The 20632-nt window shown below is 35.4% G+C and overlaps 1 protein-coding gene across 1 annotated transcript in view; it reads left to right on the top strand.

Moving 5' to 3' along the window:
- LOC144450382 (uncharacterized) overlaps nucleotides 1-20632 on the top strand; it is a 318500-nt gene that overhangs the window by 117339 nt on the left and 180529 nt on the right. The window contains exon 8 of the mRNA XM_078140985.1: nucleotides 18952-19044. Coding sequence (XP_077997111.1) covers nucleotides 18952-19044 — 93 coding nt within the window. The remainder of the gene's footprint in view (nucleotides 1-18951; nucleotides 19045-20632) is intronic.

Here is a 20632-nt window from a genome sequence, read left to right as displayed (position 1 = left end):
AACTCAAACTTAGAAACTACTGGGCAGATTGGTGCGAAATTTGGTGGGAACATTCTTAAGGGGTGTGTAAAGTCAGATTTGTTCATGACATGATGATTAGGGCTAAACATGTGTCATTTTGGTCAAAAATCAATAATTCCAAACTGTCGTATATTTCACGAAGATAACGGAATAACACACAATTGAATAAACATTCAAAAAAATGTTTGTAAATTTGCCTAGCAACAAGACCACACCTATAGCAACTGTCAAATAATCACGTATATTGAAAAGATTACAGAAAAAAGTGTACCACATATAGTAATGTTGGTAGGATTTTTGTTGTGAGTGATAGTAAGATGTAGCAATATGAATAAGATTTATATCAAGCCAGAATGCTGTTTCAGGATAACTAGATTCTATTGTATATAATTTTAAAAAACAAATCTTATTAAATTGAACATTAGAGATGAAACAAGTTAAATTAGGAAGCCTTCAGTAATTAATAAGGGGAGGGTTGGGGGAATCAGGAGGGGGTGTGGTCTCTTTATAGCACAACTGAACTACAATGTAGGTTCAGTAGTGCTATAGGCATCGAGCGGTGTCTGTCTGTGTATGTGTGTGTGTGGATTACTTAAACTCAAAAACTGTCAACCCGATTGCTTTGGTATTTGGTGGAGACATTACTTGTGGGGTCTAGTTGGGAAATTGTTCAAATGAAAATAATCGCATTACAGGTGTGTGATTTGGGTAAAAAAAAATGTGATTTTTGTTGAAAAAAACTCAAACTTAGAAACTCCTGGGCAGATTGGTGCGAAATTTGGTGGGAACATTCTTAAGGGGTGTGATAAAATCAGATTTGTTCATGACATGATGATTAGGGCTAAACATGTGTCTTTTTGGTCAAAAATCAATAATTCCAAAAATACTGAGCAGATTGGGCTGAAATTTAATGGGAATGCATCTAGGGATGTATAGATGGAGAAGTATTAAGGATACAATGATGTCATGAGTGATATGCAAATTAGGTGTGAAAATGTTAATTTTGAGTGAAAAAATTCTATCTCACAAAGTACTTGGTCAATGAGACTGAAACTTGGTGAGATGTTTCTAGAAGTGTTATTATGCAGATTTCTTTCAAAATATTTTGACACAATTGGCCCTGGCAACCATGACCACGCCCTTAGCAACAACCAAATGGCAGTATATATTGGTCAAAAATAATAAAATCTGGTAGGCAAGTGAGTAAACATTCAAAAAATGTATGCAAATATCCCTAGCAACCATGACCACGCCCTTAGCAACAGCCAAACAGTCGTGTATTTCACAAAGATAACAACGGAATAATACACAATTGAATAAACATTCAAAAAATGTACGTAAATTTGTCTAGCAACAAGACCAAGCCCATAGTAACAGCCAAATCACGTATATTGAAAAGATAACAGGAATTGAAAGATAAATGAATAAACATTTAAAAATGTATGCAAATATGTCTAACAAGAAGACCACGCCCATAGCAACAGCCAAATGATGATATATTTTGCAAAGATAATATCAGGAATTCATACACAAGTGAACAAAAAATGCAAAAATGTATGCAAATATATCTAACAACATGACAACGCCCATAGTAACAGCCAAATGATAGCGTATATCGCAAAGATAGCAACATGGTTGGCTAGGCAACTGGGTAGTCATTCAGCAAATGAACACCTATTGTTAGCATGGACTACCATATGGATAAACATTTTTAAAAACTACAATTGTGCTACAATGCCATTGGCGGTATTTTTACAAATCATTTCTTGGGGAGGGCCATATATTAGGAAATGAGATGAGGGGAGCAACACATTTCACTTTGACTAATGGTATTGTCTAGTCTAGCATTATTTTGTGTTGTTGACATCCTATTGCTCCGCATTGTATGCAAACACCATGCGAAATAGCCAGTAAGTGAACACTTAGTGACCCTCAACAAATAATATTGTAGTTAGCTATGGGTATGAGGTGCTCAAAACATATTTAACTTTTACTATAACATCCTTGTAATAAACAGCCTAACCATACAATATAGTTGGTACGGGTACAATTAGTGAGCCATAAAAATTAATATTATCTTTGCATTGTTATTTCACTTTTACTATATCACCCTTGTAACCATGGTAATGAACAACCCAATGTTGCCTTAAATTTTGGTTTAGGGTTAGATATCATATCAAACCATATCATCAAACCGCTGCTGGCAACCATATGGCATATAGTGAATTAATTATCAGTTGTGAGGAGAGAAGTGGGTCTCACAGGAGTAAAACGGGAACAGTTGGGTAAGGTATTAGGGATAATGTTTAGATATGTTGACAGTCCCAATGACAACATTTGGAGCCAACTAGTATTTTGGAGTTAATGTTCTGGCCTGCAACTCAGCCATTGAAATCCAAACACAGGTACTGATTAATGCAATGAGTTGACACAAATATACTGTGGTAGTAGTAGTTGGAGAAATAACCAATGCCTTTAAAACTTTCAATGTGGTAGAAGCAGTGGGATTACTTCTTTTAAACCAATTGATTCCAGTCCCTTTACATGTCTGACAGCATTCAAACCATGTTTTAAAAATATTTAACTGGGGAAGGGCCATATTTTTAAGGAAGGAAATTTAGGGCAGGACACTTTTGGCTCAACATCAATCTTTTACGTAACAGTCCAGGCCTGATTTCCCCTGTCCCTTCCCTCCCCTAAAGTGCTAGAGAACATTCATTATATTATAATTTTTTATCATTAGCCGAGATATATTTGTCAAAATTAATGTATACACTTATAGTGGATTATATATTATTCTTCTGAAACTGATCCTTGCACAAAAAATCTAAAAATCATATGAATGTTCTTCAGTGTATTATATAGTACACAAAATAAATGATGATATATTACTGTCATCTCTTTCTTATAAAACTGTGTAAGAATATGACAGGGTCACAGATATTGATTCTTTTCAAAACTCTTTCTGGTTATTTAACAAGGAAGTGTTTTGCTCTTCTGACAAAAGTTGTATTCAGTACTTGTAACTTTTTTTCCAATAGTTTTGTTATTGTGGTCTACAGAGATGTTATGATAGATAGTCTTGTCAGTTATCATGTCTAATTAAAACATAGCGTGAGTGAAATCCTGTTAGATTACATCACAAAATATCTGAAGAATGTAAACATATTTAAGTTGTATTCAACATTTGATATTGGCTTGTGTAACTGTTAACTGACGAACAATTGACTTTGGTGTAGTTGTGATGCTTGAGTCTTTAAAATGTTGAAAAAAAAGAAGAAGGTTCATTTGACAGTTTTTGGAGTGTTTGGATAATTACATTTGTATGTCAATATACAAACCCATTTACACTAAATAGATGGTAAAGCTCAGGGAAGGAGGTGCTGTCCCTTTTAGATTTGAAATGATAATGTAATTATATTAAAATGGGATTTGTCAGTTCATCATATTGGTTCATGTTATAGTCTCTCAACAAATACATGGTCTATTACACCTTTGTGAGATTTCACTAGTTATGAGCATGGTAGTTAAGGTAATATTATCATTGAGGTATAAGGGGAGATACCTGAATGGTATAAATGATTCATTTCTGTATTGCAACAAACTCTGTAATATTGTTTTAACAAGACATGTAATCCTTGCATTGATTTCCATTCTAATTAAAACTATCACAAATGGCTCATTAAAATATATATTCAATAAGATTGCACATGTATAACAGTATATGTACATGTATGTGACATCTGTAAAGACAAATTTGTTTGGAGTTTACCATTCTAGAATGGTAGGTGATACTTCCATGGTAAAACTTGTTTTAATTGTGGATAGCTATAAATAAATAACACAAACACAGATTGTTAGAGCATAATTATAACGACTGTTGTATTCTTATAAGACTGATAACATGTTGGGAAGAGAGAGAGAGCAAGTTACATCCTCATTCAAGAAACATATCATTGGTAACTTAAGATAATCAATATGCATGTTTTTTAGGGTTTCTTAGCATTTCTACTATAGTGCGATTGAAAGACGTGATTTCAGGCGGTGTATTTAAAATGAAAAATATGGTTTTATCACTTAGTATTTATATGCAATCAGATTCCAGAGTTCTACACAAATTGTTGTCGATTTCGAGAATTGTCATGTGCTTGGCGTTTTGAGGGGAATAAGCCCACAACCCCCAGTTTTCAATATTATATTAATATTTCGTATTTATGCAATCAGATTCTAGAGTTCTACTCATAAGTAATTTCTATTAACTGCCTTACTTAAAAATCAAATCCCATGTTTATCACACTTTGTTGTTTGTATTTGTCATCACAATTTCAGTCTAATGTCATAAAATTAAATGTGTATGTGTATATAACAATGACTGTGTTTGAGTTAAGTCACTTTTAGCACAACTGAACTGAGGTTCAGTAGTGCTATAGGGATCGCCCGGCGTCTGTCTGTCTGTGTGTGTGTGTGTGTGTGTGTGTGTGTGTGTATGTGTGTGTGTGTGTGTGTAAACAACTTAAAGTCAAAAACTGCTGAACCGATTGCCATGATATTTGGTGGGTCCATTACCTTGGGTGTCTAGTTAGGAAACTGTTCAAATCAAAATGATCGCATCACAGGTCTGTGATTTGGGTCAAAAAATGTGATTTTTGGTCAAAAAACTTCAACACAGAAACTACTGGGCAGATTGGTACGAAATTTGGTTGGAAGATTCTTTAGGGGGTGTAAAGTAAGATTTGTTCATGACATAATGATTTCATCAGTGATATGCAAATTAGGGCTAAAAATGTGTCTTTTTGGTTAAAAATCTATAATTCCAAAACTACTGAGCAGATTTGGCTGAAATTTAATGGGAATGCATCTAGGGATGTATGGACGAAGATACATTAAGCATACAATGATTCCATGAGTGATATGCAAATGAGGTGTAAAAATGTTCATTTTTGGTCAAAAACTTATATCTCAAAAAGTACTTGGTCAATGAGTCTGAAACTTGGCGAGATGTTTCTGAAACTGTTATTCTGCAGATTTTCTTCAAAATATTTTTACAAAATTGGCCCTGGCAACCATGACCATGCCCTTTAGCAACAACCAAATGGCAGTATTTTTTGGTCAAATAACAACATCATCTGGTAGGCAAGGGAGTAAACATTCAAAAAATGTATGCAAATACCCTAGCAACCATGACCGCGCCCATAGCAACAGCCAAACGGTGGTGTATTTCAAAAAGATAACAGGGTTTAATAGACAATTGAATAAACATTCAAAAAATGTATGTAGATTTGCCTAGCAACAAGACCACGCCCATAGCAACCGCCAAATGATCACGTGTATTGCAAATACAATATCAGGAATTCATACACAAGTGAACAAAAACATACACAAATGTATGCATATATATCTAACAACATGACCACGCCCATAGCAACAGCCAAATGATAGCATTTATCGTAAAGATAGCAACATGGTTGGATAGGCAACTGGATAGTTATTCAGCAAATGAACACCTATTGTTAGCATGGACTAGCATATGGATAAACATTTTTAAAAACTGTACAGTTGTGCTACAACGCCACTGGTGGTATTTTTAACATAAGTACACCACCCGAAATCACTTTATAAGCACGCTTTTGGTAATAATACAATAAAAAGTGATAAAATCAAAGCATGCTTTATTTGGTCGATTCAACATTTTTTGAACATCTACTGTCTATTAATCCGTTATACAATAAAAGTGATAAAAACCATATTTTAAGTGTACTCCCAAAATCTGGATTTGTTTATCTCGATTTGTAGGCAATGACAGTTAACTTGGGGGGGGGGGGGCGTTTGTCCGAGTGGCATTTGTCCTAGAACTGTGTAGAACACAATGTACCACATAGTTGAGTATTCTTAAGTTGCATAGTCTTTCCAGTAGGATGGTGGTTATATTACATGGCCACTTCTGGATTTCATTGGTGACTTGGGTGGTGTAGCAAATATTGGTTTAGGTGATAATGACGTTGCTTCCTTGACATCAGGTCGGTTGGACCGTTCAGAATTACTCCTTGTAGACAGTGGTGGTTTGATGATATTGGGAGTATGAGATGTCGTGTTTGTTTCTCCCAAGTCTTTAAAATCTGCTGGTTCCATTATTTTCTTGAGGTGTGCTCTGCTACGTCGATAAGTTGTGTTGGATGACTCAACTTCTTAAGATCTTTCATCCAATCGCTGTGTGACAATGGCTTTTGGCCATTTCTTTTTTCCTAGAATGAACGGTTTCATTCTAACCACATCACCTTCTTCTAACACTGGGAGATCATCTAAGTTTCTGTCATAGTATACTGCTTGTGTTCTAGTCCTATGGTTCATTAGGTGTTGTGCTTGATTTGAGCTTCTTTGTTGCGTTGGTGCAGGCAGTAGTGTGAGGTGAATGTCACTGTTGGATTTCTTACACTTCCTCAGGAGTTGTTTGGCTATCTTGTATGGGCTGATAGTAAGATGTTCAAAGTCCCATATTTTTGAGAATGTTGCAAACTCAGTAGAGATCAATGTATTGTGGTCCATTGTCAGAAACATTCAGTGTGTGTGTAAACAACATAAAGTCAAAAACCGCCACACCGATTGGTTTGGTACTTGGTGGGGACATTACTTGTTGTGTCTAGATGGGAAATTGTTCAAATGAAAATGATCGCATCAGAGATGTGCATTTTGGGTGAAAAAATGTGATATGTGGCCAAACATGATGATCCCGTCAGTGACTTGCAAATTAAGGTTAAAAATGTAGTTTTTATAGTCAAAAGTCTATAATTCCAAAGGCACTTGGTTGATTTTGATGAAATTTCGCAGGGATGTTTCTGGGGATGTAGATTAGGTGATATTAATTATATCCCTTTAGAAATTATTAGAGCTAAAAAAAAACATGATTCTTTAGTTGAAATGCCAGTCAGGCAAAAAGAGTATACATAAATTATTGTTTTATTGATCTAATTAAACCATGAGAATTTTTATGGGGTACTTAACATAATGACAATTGTGTGTGAATGGAACTGGAATTAATCTCTCCCTGAGGTTGCTTGAAAACTGTGCCTACATTTGTACCTAACTTAAACACTGAACTACACTTTGGTTCAATGTAAAATGCCTGTCTGTCTGTCTGTCTGTCTGTCTGTCTGTCTGTCTGTTTGTATGTCTGTCTTGTAGATGATGCAGTGATTTTGGTATTGAACTTCACCTCTCTAACTACTGGAGATGAAATTTGGTTATGATTCTGAAAGTGTTACTGCGAGTCTGCAAATAGTGAATGTGTCATACTTATGTAATTGACCCTAGCAACTATGACAAAACCCTTAGCAACAGTCAAATGATAGGTTTCTTGACAATTATAACAGGGATGGGATTGCAAGTGAATAAACATTATTGTAGAATATGTAAATGCCCTTAGTAACAAGACCACACCCATAGCAACAGGTAAACAATGACGTATAATGCCAAAATAACACTGGTGATGGGAAGGTAAATGAATGAGCATTGCGAAATTGTATGCCGAGGAACAAGATTGTACCCATAGTAACATTTAAATGATGTTGTATATAGCAGGTATAACATTAACACCATGGATGGGAAGGCATGGGAATAAATCTTCAAAGAATGTAAGTCTAGCAAGAAGACCACGTTAATCATTACAGAAAATTAAACTGTATCATCAACAGTTATGCTACAATGCCATTGGCACTATATAAAAATGGTTAGACCTAATTTGCATATCACTAATGGAATCAGCATGTTGTGAATGCAGCTTCATCTACACCTCTCCAGAGGCAGCCCCATGAAATTCCTGCCCAATCTGCTAGGTATTTTAGAATGATAGATTTTTGACAAAAAGACACATTTTTAGACGTAATTTCAGGTGCAGCAAATGAGTCATTTTTCTGAAATTATTTCAGAAAGTTAAAACATTACTAATAAACACTTTTTACGTTTGATTCAAGATTGGAGAGGAAAGTGAAAGCTGTTTGTATCAGCCCTCCCACTGCGATATTACACAACCTCTCCTCCCAACAGATGTGCCTGCCCACTGCCTGCTCCCCACAATTTTCACCAAGGTTTCCTCTCTCTCCTCTACCCCCTACCAGACATATGGCATCTGTCCACTATTCATAGAAGCCCTAATGTTAAATTTACTCAGGATGCTATTTGATATACTCACAGCAAATAGTTTCTCCTTCTAATATATATGTATTGACAGTTGTCAGTTGACATATTAGATTGTGCTGCAATCTCAATGCACTGCCTCACCAGTTTCGATGACATACGTGGTCAAACATAAATTATTGTATTACACAATTAATTTGCCTCTTGTGAATATTGTAAAAAAAATAGCAAAATTTGTTCACTAATTTTGTGAACAAATATTAAAAACTGCCTGCTTTGCCCACTGCCTTCCCCTTTCCCCATATCTTACAGCTGAAATATATGTTGCCCTCTGAAATACTGGGCTATTTTTCCCCTCCCTCTGGCCAAGCTTTGAAATTGCCGCACATTGAAGAATCGGTAATGAACAGCTTTTTGCATGAACAGTTTCGTTGGCTGCACCTGTAATTTGCATATCACTAATGAGATAATCATGTACTAAGAATGTTCCCGTCAAATGTCTACAAAATCTGCTCAATAAATGTGAATCGGTTTTAATGGCATAGGAAAATGTCAGTTGAGTATTTCCATTTAACTTAATAGTAAGTAAGTATAGGCTAGTAAAATACCATGAAATTCAAGCATTGGTCAACATTTTGGGCTCAACTCAATGATATCAAGGCCTAGTGCAATGTAATATCAACAGTCTTATTAAAAAATGCCAGAGCAAAAATGTGAGGAACAAAATTAAATATATGTGTATGTTATAGAACGAGAACAAATTGGGGTTTTAGTAAATTATCACTTTAGTACTGAAATAATTACTGACACAGGCAAGAACCCACTACTTCATCTTTGTGCACAGGGAGCACAGGAACCGTGTTGCAGTCAAACGAACAAACAAACAAACAAACAAGTAAATAAATAAAGAAAAAATAAATTAATATGCATGGGTAAATGAAAGATCATTTTAAACTTGTGGATAACTGTCTATAAACATGTCTATATGTATATACATGTCTGTATACTATTGAAATAATAGACTATTTGTTTCTATATATATCCTATTTATACTAACAACATATAGATGGTATAGAAACATATCCTATATTCTCTCATTCAGAGACCGGTATATACATACATATATGTTTATTGATAGTTATCCATTACTTTAGAATCCCATGTATATTTATTTAGTTTTTTTGTTTATTATTTATTTATTTATTTATTTGTTTATTTGTTTGTTTGTTTGTTTATAACAACATTCCTGGGCTCCCTGTGATATGACACCTGGCTGAGATGAGTGCAGTCATTTAGAAAGAAAAAAAAAGAAAAAAAGATTAATTTACAGTACATAGTTAAAAGCAATCCATCAAGAATCCTTTCCAAAATTTACTGTTAAAAATCACAAAATCAGATAAAGATGCTGTAATTAGTCCCCGCCGGACGAAGTCCGGGGCGGGGAATTATGGAATGGGTTCCGTCTATCCGTGCATCTGTGCGTCCGTCCGTCCGTCCGTCTGAGATGCCTGGACCAATTTTTTTTAAACTTGGTACAGGGGCAACATACAATGGCATACATATGCACGTCAATTTGTTTTATGATACGATCCAATATGGCCGACTAGCAGCCATTTTGTTTGCAAATTTTCTATGTCCAAAGCCATAACTCAGACATGCTTGAACAGATCTCATTCAAAGTTGGCATTAGGACAGTGTACTATGACATACCTGTGCATATTCATTTTCGTCATGATACGATCCAATATGGCCGCCTGGCAGCCATTTTGTTTGCGATTTTTCTATGTCCAAAGCCATAACTCAGACATGCTTGAACAGATCTCATTCAAAGTTGGCATTAGGACAGTGTTCTATGAAATACATGTGCATATCCATTTTCGTCATGATACGATCCACTATGGCTGCCTGGCAGCCATTTTGTGTGTGAATTTTCCATGTCCAAAGCCATAATTCAGACATGTTTGAACAGATCTCATTCAAAGTTGGTATTAGGACAGTGTTCTATGACATACATGTGCATATACATTGTTGTTGTAATACGATCCAATATGGCCGACTGGCAGCAATTTTGTTTGCGGTTTTCTATGTCCAAAGCCATAACTCAGACATGCTTGAACATATCACATTCAAAGTTGGTATTAGGACAGTGTTCTATGACATATATGTGCATATCCATTTTCATCTTGATATGATCCCCCATACCCGACCAATCCTTTATTTTTGTAGGCATGTTCCATGTCCAACAAGCAGACACAACATATCTAAGTCTGTTTGTTTTAGGTTCACAAATGTTGTTGCGTGATCAGAGTAGTGATAATTCCTTAAAACCCAATCATAGCGGGGACTATGTCATTCTCGATGACTTGTTAAAATATTGTTACTCTCTTTGAGTCTAAAATCAAATCATATAATTAATAAGTTTAAGTTTTATACGAATATTGGATTTTAAAATAATTGCCAGATATTATATATTATCCTAATTTTCAGGATAGATCTGATAGATTAGTTTTGTTTTATATAAAATAATGTATATAGATAATAAAACACAGGCTAAACCAATGCATAAATCACAGGATTAACAAAATCACAGGATTAACAAAATATCAGGATTAACATGAAACAATTTTATAAAAAGCTTTGAATTACAACCATGACTCATTCAAAATTATTTCATTAAATGTATTGTAAGTGTTTCATTAGATAAAGATTCTGTTTTGATGTTACAAACTTTTGTAAGTATCGGGAATGAAATATACACTGAGCTTTAATATACACTGAGCTTGAGTCAAATGTAGGATCCTGACTGCAATCTTCATAACCAATCAAGTTATGTCAAAATAGTTAATCTCAAGTTTAAAAAATCTTTACTAAGGGGTAGACCATTTGATATCCTGGGGGGGGGGGGGCTTGGAAGATCGGTGGAGTCATTTTTTTTCCACCTGCTTGCCTGTGAATTATTTTTTCTCTCCTTCGCCTATATTGGCAACTTTTATTTTTCTTTCCTTCTTTGAGATATCCAAATTTTTTTTGACGCCTATGTTGAACTCCTACTTTTGTTGCCACAATTTTCTGTTTGGTTTTCGCACAGGGTAATAAACAGAGTAAAAAGATGCTGGTCTATCACATAGATTATATTTAGAAAACTACATATTTCAATACATGTTTGATTTTCAATTAAATATAAACATCATTGATATTTTTTATGCCATAGTATGGTGACACACAGAAAATGCAATTCGGAAACTTGATTGGTGAACTCAGACAATAATTTACAAGCTTTACAAGACAGTTCTCACATGTAAAAAGCAACTACATAAGGCTGAAACATTTTTAAAATAAAGTTTTCATAGCATCTTGACAGTAAGAGGTGGAGGAAAGAACTTTGATTTGAGACTGGGACATGTCTACCTCTTATGGGGGTCCTAGGGGGTCTCCCTCCAGAGGCCTTTGAAGTTTTTTTTACCAATTTTGGTGAATATTATTGTTGGTTTAACGAATGAGTGGCCTCCGGGGTGAGATAGTCCAAGGGGTTTCACCCCTGGCAGATCTGGAGTCTTTTGTTTCTATTTAGGCAATTTTTAGGTTATTCATAGCCTCTGAAGTAATATTGCCAAGCTTAGAAAAGCTAAAGTAAATATAATTTCTTAAATAAGTTTTCCATGTTATAAAAGTAGGCCTGTAACATTGGTATAGGGGCATTGATATTGCATGTATAGTAAAGTCACTGGTATGATAGAGAACTTTAGGAGGTCATACCTAGTGTACAATAGAAACTTGAATTTGGTTATTTTGTAGTGTCGATACATGTAGTGTCCGAAATAGGAAGTATATTCATCCCTTCTGACAAATTCATACTGAAGAGACTAGAACAATTTAGATTAAGTTCTTTTATAAACTATCCAATAGTATGAAGATTACCATTACAAAACCTTCAAGTTCACTTTTGCCCCAAAGTGTAAGATAAGTGAAGCACTGATTGTGAAACAGCCAGACATTTACATGTCATTTTCTGTAACTAGTGTGGCAGCTAGGTAAAACATGTATTTGTATAATTTATGTAGGTTATGTTTGAACCCTTACATGAAGTAATATTTAAAAAAAATATGAAAGAAACTGAGACAAGAACAAATATATATATGTACCACAGACCAATGAAATTGACTGGTCCCTGATATGTGTTTGAAAATGTTTGTCATGATTTGACAAGTGTCCGTGTTGGAGAGGTACTAGCAGGTTGAACTGTACACTTCAACTTGTGCATCATTTCCCTGCCAAGACATTTTTTCTCGTAGCAGCAGTGTTGCAGCCAGCTTTTTGTCAGAGTGGGACATTGTGTCCCGAGACTTTCATTTTTCTGGGTCATCTTATTTTTTTGGTGGGACATCACAAAATTTATCATTACACCAAATGTACTAGTCTATAACAAACTCAATAAAACACTCATATACAACACAATTACAGGTAAGTTTAATCCTGCACCAATCTTATTTCAGTGTTTACATGCAAATGTGAAAACTGATTACAGTGGAGTCATATTTTCTATAACTACAGCTGACTAACTGTTGTTCATTGTTACTGTCAATCATTGTCAATGTACTGTTCAAGACTTGATGAGTTCATGAACTCATGATGGTTACTTTGATAATTGTATCAAAGTGTATCCCACTGACTTTTGATAAACATATCTCTCTCCAACGTGATGTCTGTTTAATTGTTAAAACAATTGCTGACTGATTATCTTTGTGAATTATCCACAGTAAAGCATAGACCCTACACAAAAAGTCACTATTTTTTTTTCTATGCGTCTTTGTTTTGCTGTTTTCCATTCTTTAAGAGCCTCCTCGAATGGGAACATGTCAATCAGTGGTCCCTCAGCTGAGATCAGTGATAAGACATCCAGTCTATCAGGTTTAAGTATATTTTGAATGTTTGTTTTGATCTTATTCCGAATGGAAAACCCGCGTTGACAATCTGCTGTTTGGATAGGTAATATAAGAGTTATTTTAGCAAGCTTTACCAAGTTTGGAAACTGGTCTCTATGATAAATATACATCAGTTTCCACAATGTAGCCATCTTATCGCGTGGGTATAACTTTGACAACACAAGTTCTTTGGCGGTTGCCCATTCACGCATTACACACGCTGGATCCACTGTGCCATCTACAACTGTATCATCGCCGCGTATTGTAGCTTCCCCGAAGTGGTTTACTAATACTCAGAATTCTTGGTTTCCATATTCAGTAAGTTGATATTTGGACAGAAATGATAGTGGCCGCATGGCTAGAACAGTGAATGCATTTATTAACTCGGTTGATTGTCGAGGAAATCTCACTTCGGCTATCTAGGATGTTCTGAATAATGTCATGCCTAAAGTTAGCCAAGTGTTTTACCGCATTAGGTGTTGTTTTGATGGCATGGCCACTAACGAGTGAGGCTTGTACGATCGCTATATCAATGTCTGATGCTTGAAATACCATACTGAGGTGAGTAAGGACAGGAATTACATCCATGAGTAGGTGCATTGTAGCAACGAATTCATACTGACGCATAGTCTTTGCCAAACCTTTTGCAGTAGGTAAGTTCTCAGCTTGTGCTTCGAAATACGTAACGAGCAATCCATACGTGCGATATATAGTTTCAAGGGCAGAGTAGAACGAGAACCACCGTACTTCATGAACTTCTTTGTATTTCAGACAGGGATCGGTTAGGATAACTTGTATTGATTTCACTGTTTCAGTGCGTACGGCTGATCTTGAAAAGTGATAGTATATATCAGTGAGACTTTGCTGTTATTTCCTCAGATACGGCACTTTCTCGGCGGCCTGACTTGTACATAGCGCCAAACGGTGAGCTATGCAATGTATACCAAGTAGGAATGGATTTATCTCACGTCTCAGTCGTACACAAACTGTCGATATAGTTTTTTTTACTGAACTAAACTAAACTAAACTAAACTAAACTAAACTAAACTCAATAATAAATCCATGCTATGATGCATAGAAGTTAGACATTATCATGAGTCATGGCATCATCGCAAACCACGGCCTGTTTTACGGCAACGTTCTTAACGAGCCTCCCACATCGTCGCAAACCATGGCCTCTTTTATGGCAACGTTCTTAACGAACCTCCCACATCGTCGCAAACCACGGCCTGTTTTACGGCAATGTTCTTAACGAGCCTCCCACATCGTCGCAAACCACGGTGTTTTACGGCAACGTTCTTAACGAGCCTCCCACATCGTCGCAAACCGCGGTCTGTTTTACGGCAACGTTCTTAACGAGCCTCCCACATAGAAATAATAACTCTGGCTTGCGAGAATGGATTCATGGTCAAGATGTCACAGTTTTACGAGCCACAGTTTCCAAGTCACAATTGCTGTCCTAACCGGTCTCCCATATTTTATAGACTTTTTAGAGATTGCATATAATTCTCTAAAAGTTAGTCATCTACCAGAGTGCTAAATCTGATAGATATATTGTTAAATTAGTTTTAATCTGGATAGTCAGTTTGTAGTCAATTTCAAACATATATTTCTCCTACCTTTACAATAAAACATGAAAAAAATAAACTTAATGTAATTATGTTTGGCTAAATAACCTACAAGCCTGCCAGGATTCGATGCTCATTTGTTCATAACTGAACTTGTCAAAATGGTGTCAGTGGTATGTAAATCATAAAATCTGAGCGTTTTTTTTTGAACAAAAACAATTCTGAAGCTGAATCCTTTGACCGATACATAATTTTATTTCCAATGGTCGTCAAGTTAATGACTTCCATGTTTCATCATGGGTGTTGTCATATACCCTATGCTCTATGGCACGGCTGTAGAGTTGAGTGTTAGTCAGTCAGATTCAATTTCCTGTGTTTTATTCTGTATTTACGGTGGTTACACATACAGGCTTAGTAATTAATTTCAACATTTCATTATGTGCTATCCAGCAATACTTTCAATTGCTTTGATTAATGTATGCAAATTGAACCATATATACATTTGATTAGTTGTGCTACAAAATATTTTGTTGACACTATTTTTAATTTATGGAAGTGCCTTAATACCAAATAATGATAACGAGACTGTGATCACCATTCCTACACCCAATGTGGTATTACATTGTACAGTTATTTCATAGATCTAATGTGAAAGACTTAATATACATCACAACCATCTTGGGAAAAGATAACAGTTTTAATGTTTGCAGTTGGTCAAACTATACATTTACATCAAATCTGGTGTAGATGTAATTATCAAAAAAGACACAATGTTTACACCACGCTATATTTTGCATCTTGGAAGGGAAACTATAGAATTGCACAACTATGTCTCAAGGGATGGCAGATAATTGATTGTCATTACAGGCAAGCTAATTTCACAATATAAAGAGTTTCATTTCTTGATTAAGTGTAATGCCAGATGATTTAGCTAGAGACTATATAATGACATAACAGCTATGACTGGTTGCAACACATATATCAATTAGTAGTCCTGCTGTATGATTACACACTCAGTCAGGCTTGTCTCAATCATAGTCATGCAAACAATTCAACTTTGGCCCTTAAGGGTAGAGCACTGGAGGGTCTTTCTCCAAAGAAGGCAATGCTTATCCTACATAGAGGGAATCAGAGTGGACAATGCAAATGTCTTAAAATAAAATTCCATGATGCAAACCACAGTCAATCATGGTCCACCGTGGTGTATAAGGCACAGCTGAATTTTTTGGGGATCATGGATGAACATGTTTGACCATGGTTAAATATGATGTTGGATTATCTGGTGAAACCTTGGTTAGACCCAAAGCCGGTTAAGACAAGTTTATTTTTTGTGTTACATAGACTTTATGGTTGAAATGAATCCAATTTTGAGCTCCTCATATCTACATATATAAACAATAGAATTTGCAATATTCAAAGTCAAAGCATTAATATTTTTTCATTAAGTGAGCACATGTTTGGCCTATTAGTTGATATGGAAGGGCATGGCCAGGATATTTTCATCATAATTACACTTAAATGACTATCAAACAACTAACAATACAAATAATAAATAGCACCAGCCAAGTGTTGGTGTCAAGGGTCAAGGGTCAATTTTTATTTATATGTTGACAAACAGCAAATGTGGTCAATTCTGAAAATCCCCTACATTGACACAGTGAACCAACACTATGTACAAATTGCAGTTTTACTTGTCCACATAATAATTAAGATAACGCTAATGCAAAGGATTTTGTGACCTTAAGCTTAGTGTCAACATCATAATTAAGATAAGGCCAATGCAAAGGATTTAGTGACCTTAAGCTTAGTGTCATTGTTAGCAATTGTATAAAGTTCAAAGGCATTGGATCGCCAGTCACCTTGATGCTTGATAAAAATTGATGGTATCCCTAAATGTAAAAGTGGCTCCACTTCTATGGAAAGAATGACCTGAGTACTGTAATGACTTGTATCCACAACTAATTAGTTCCACTTTTAATGATTTAGTGAAATTTGTGTGGGTTAGTGTTAACTGAGGGTTTTGACATCACTTTTTTGAGTAACCATATGAGAACAAATGGTCAGTTGTTTTGATTGAAGGGCAGAGATGGAGTATGTGTTTAATGGATGCAATTGGACAAAGGAAAGAATTAGGAATAGCATGTAATGACAATTGAAATACACATTGTCTGTACTGAATCATCTTGGTATGTCTTATGCTTAAGATAGCATAATCTGTGTATAACGAGATGTCCGACCTGTGGAAATATTTATCATCTGCTGGTAGTTAGGCTATTTGTTGTAACAGTGTAGACTTTCTTGTGAATGTGAAGATGGCTACTAGGCAGACTGACCAGAAGGTTGCATTGAACGGAATGATTAAATCCAACTGTGTATGAATGTCTAATAAAATTGTGGGTGTTATAGGGATTTTTTGTTTTGGTGGTGATCCATTACCACGTGAGATGCCGCGTTTCACAATATCAAGGAGCCAGTTGTCTTCCAGTGGGTTGGGTAAACCAGCCTCGGTGTGTAGTAATCTGATTATATTAAAGTATCCTGGTGTACTAGTTTGCTTTAAGGTAGGAACACTGCATTATGGCACACATTAAGTTGACTGCATGGCACTGGCTGGATACCAAAGTACAAATAAAAACACAGGTAAGCTGTTCATTGTGAACTGTAAGTGCACTTTGTTGTCTCTGCATATGCTAGTCTTTTATATGTAGGTACTTCTGTAACCAGGCTTTGTAGTTGGTGTTGTACAGGTCCTGTAGTAAGTTTGGTTTACCAGAAATATTGTGTTACAAAAGTCGTGTAATTTGTTTTGATTTAGAGATAAGGTTCGTGTAACTGAGTTGATTTGAATTCATAGGAAAGTGAGTGGTTGTCGCAGTTTCAGTTTAACAACTTTATTCCAATTTAGACTGTGATTGTGTTGTGTCCTTTCCTGTGACAGCCAATTGTGTTTTGGAAATCAAAACACATTTCCTTGCCAGTAGGGTCGAAAGAGCGTGATTTTATCGTAGGTTTAGTTTTTTGTGGGAGAGGTGGTCATAGAGTGACATGTGGAGGTCAACCGTTCTCTATGGCAAGGTTGCCAAAGCCTGGTTCTTCCTATATTTTTAGTCCTAAAACATAATAACAGATTTGGTGATGTATGATTAGGCATAGTCACCAATATTAATTGTATGCTCGAGGTAGCTTAATTAAGATTACATCCCGTGATAGACCATGTTGAATAAGCGTTCTCAGTATAAGGACGTTTGCAGAAATCCATTGGGGGAGTGTAACCTGATCTGGCTTTGGTTGTTGTGTAGCCGAACGCACCACAAGTTTAGTTTGGCCATCATTTAGGACTTCTGTTTCATAACAGACATCAAATGATCCCCTTTTTGATGATATAAAGTCTTGTATTAGTAGTAGCTTTTTCTCACCTTTCACATTACTTGCACTAGAGGTTTCATAACTGCTGTCTACCAGTTCGTCTTTCTGGGCGTTGTTACCTAGTGATGCAAGGAGTTCGTCCAGTGCGTTATGCTGCATTGGCAACTTCAAATTAACCTCTGGCTGAATGGTTTCCTTGACTGTTCTGGTAGATGATGTAGGTCTGATGATCAGTTATTCTGTCTCGGGTTGGGTATCGCTTGGGCCTGTCTTAGTAAGATCCATCGTCCCACTGTTAAATGTAGTAGGTCTAAATCACTAATGTGTGTATATTCTAATAAATACTAGTGTGTTTTATTTGAGATCAAATATTTTTATGTTTTTGTTGTTAAATAAGACACTAAAACTATGAAATGAGTGAGTGGGATATTATGCCCACACAACGGTATTGCAGTGCTCTTATGGGCAAATGATAAAAATCAGATGAAAGTCAGTGACTGTGAAACACCCCGAAATTACAACTCTTTATAAAATATATCAGTTTCTTGATTTTATCATTTTTAGAACTGATAAGGTTCAGTTGTGCTAGAGGCATGACAAAGTGTCTGTCTGTCTGTCTGTCTGTCTGTCTGTCTGTCTGTCTGTCTGTCTGTCTGTCTGTCTGTCTGTTTGTGTGGATGTACATTTTAACATAGTACATATTAACCAAAATAAACACTTCTATAGTACCTATGTAGTGTAATTGTTATAAATTTCATCTTGTTTTAGATAAAGTGTTTTCTGTGTGAACATTTTAAAATATCAATCAACATAACAATAACAATATGTTGAAATAAAATATTTTATTTGTTTACAAGATAAAATTACAATAATTATTGTAATTATTGATATGATAAATTTTTATTACAGAAAGAGTAATATGAATTTTTTTCTTTTAATTATAGAGGAACAAAACAAGTCTACATTATGCTGCTAAGAATCAACATTTGGATATCTTTAAATTGTTGGTGGATGCTGGTGCACGAAGAAATAACACAGTAAGTTGAGTTTAGATGAGGTAATCTTTTATGTATCTATTACGTGACGCATACACCTATTCCAATGTGACATAGAATATGTTTGATGATAACTTCTTGATATGATAAGGTAAGTATTCACATGTTTTCATACGACAACTACCTTGCCATAGTACTAAATTCGATAAGTATATTGTTAATGGCCTTTGATATCATGTTTACAAGTAATGTTGAAGAAAAGAACTATACATAAACATTATGCTCATTATGGTGCTCATGTAATTTTTATTGAACTGATAAGATTCAGTTGTGCTATAGGCATGACAAAGTGTGTGTGTGTGTGTAAACAAGTTAAAGTAAAAAAATGCTGGACCGATTACTATTTGGTAGTGATGTTACCTCTGATATCTAGTTGGGAAATTGTTCAAATGAAAATGATTGCATCAGAGATGTCTATTTTTGGGTAAAAAAATGTGATTTTTGGTAAAACAAAACTTAAACTCCAAAAATACTGAGCAGCTTGGCCTGAAATATATGATGGGAACATTCTTAGAGGTGACTAAATTTAGATTTGTTCATGACAAGATGATTCAATCAGTAATATGCAAAATTAATGTGACTTTTTGGTAAACAATCTTTAATTCCAAAACTACTCAGCAGATTGGGCTGAAATTTAATTTGGATGTATCTGAGGGTGTATGGATGAAGAAATATTAAGTAAATAATGATCTCACACAGTAATATGCAAAGTAGGTGTAAAATGTGAATTTTGGTCAAAAGTTTATATCTCAATATGTACAAGTTTGGTCAACTGCAGTGCCAAAGACACAGTAAAGGCTGACCCAATTCACGTAGATTGGCACTCAGAGAATGTTTACTATGTAAAAGTTCATTCCAACACCAAAACAGCCAATCAGGAAACAGTTGTACTATGTAAATGTTCGAAAAATGAGATTACGATATGTTATCAGGCAACATATACAGTCGTCGCTGTGTCCTTGCACTGCAGTTGGATATGGGTGATACCTTGGGTACGGGGCAAGTGTTGGATTTGAGTCAGGTTAACTTATATTGCCAGCTGTGGCCATTTTAAACAGATGACAATTATACATTTTAGGAATTTAAGAATTTAAGGTATTTACTATCACTAGACGTTATTTATTTGACCGTTGATGTTTATTTTTTGTATATTTCCGAGCTCTCAAATTAAATCTCACAAGTTAGAGTTGGAGTTAGAGTGTCTTTCCTTCACGATCGTACTTACGACCTTCAGGTCGCCCTCTAGTGGTAAACTTAGCAACAGCGCGAGCATCTGTGGGTTTGTCCAGCATGTGGAGCTTTGGTGTTAATGCTACATGTGGAAAGTGAACTCTTAGATACATAAACATACCTCTGATATTAGTAGCTGTACTGGAATAATTATATATAATCTGCCAGTGTAACATATTTTTTTAGTCCACTGTAAAATATAATCCGGGTAAGGTTTATGCGCATGCACAAGAATGGGCCTGGATTAAATTTTACGTTGTACACCATAACATTGTATCCCCCTGTAAAATAACATCCGGTCCTATCTACTATTGCCAGTTCCAAATGAGTTGTGATTGGT

This window comes from Glandiceps talaboti, chromosome 19, assembly GCF_964340395.1.
Source record: "Glandiceps talaboti chromosome 19, keGlaTala1.1, whole genome shotgun sequence".
Taxonomy (NCBI): Eukaryota; Metazoa; Hemichordata; class Enteropneusta; family Spengelidae; genus Glandiceps; species Glandiceps talaboti.
Note: the sequence above shows the minus strand (reverse complement) of the source record. Positions and strands in the feature narration are given on the sequence as shown.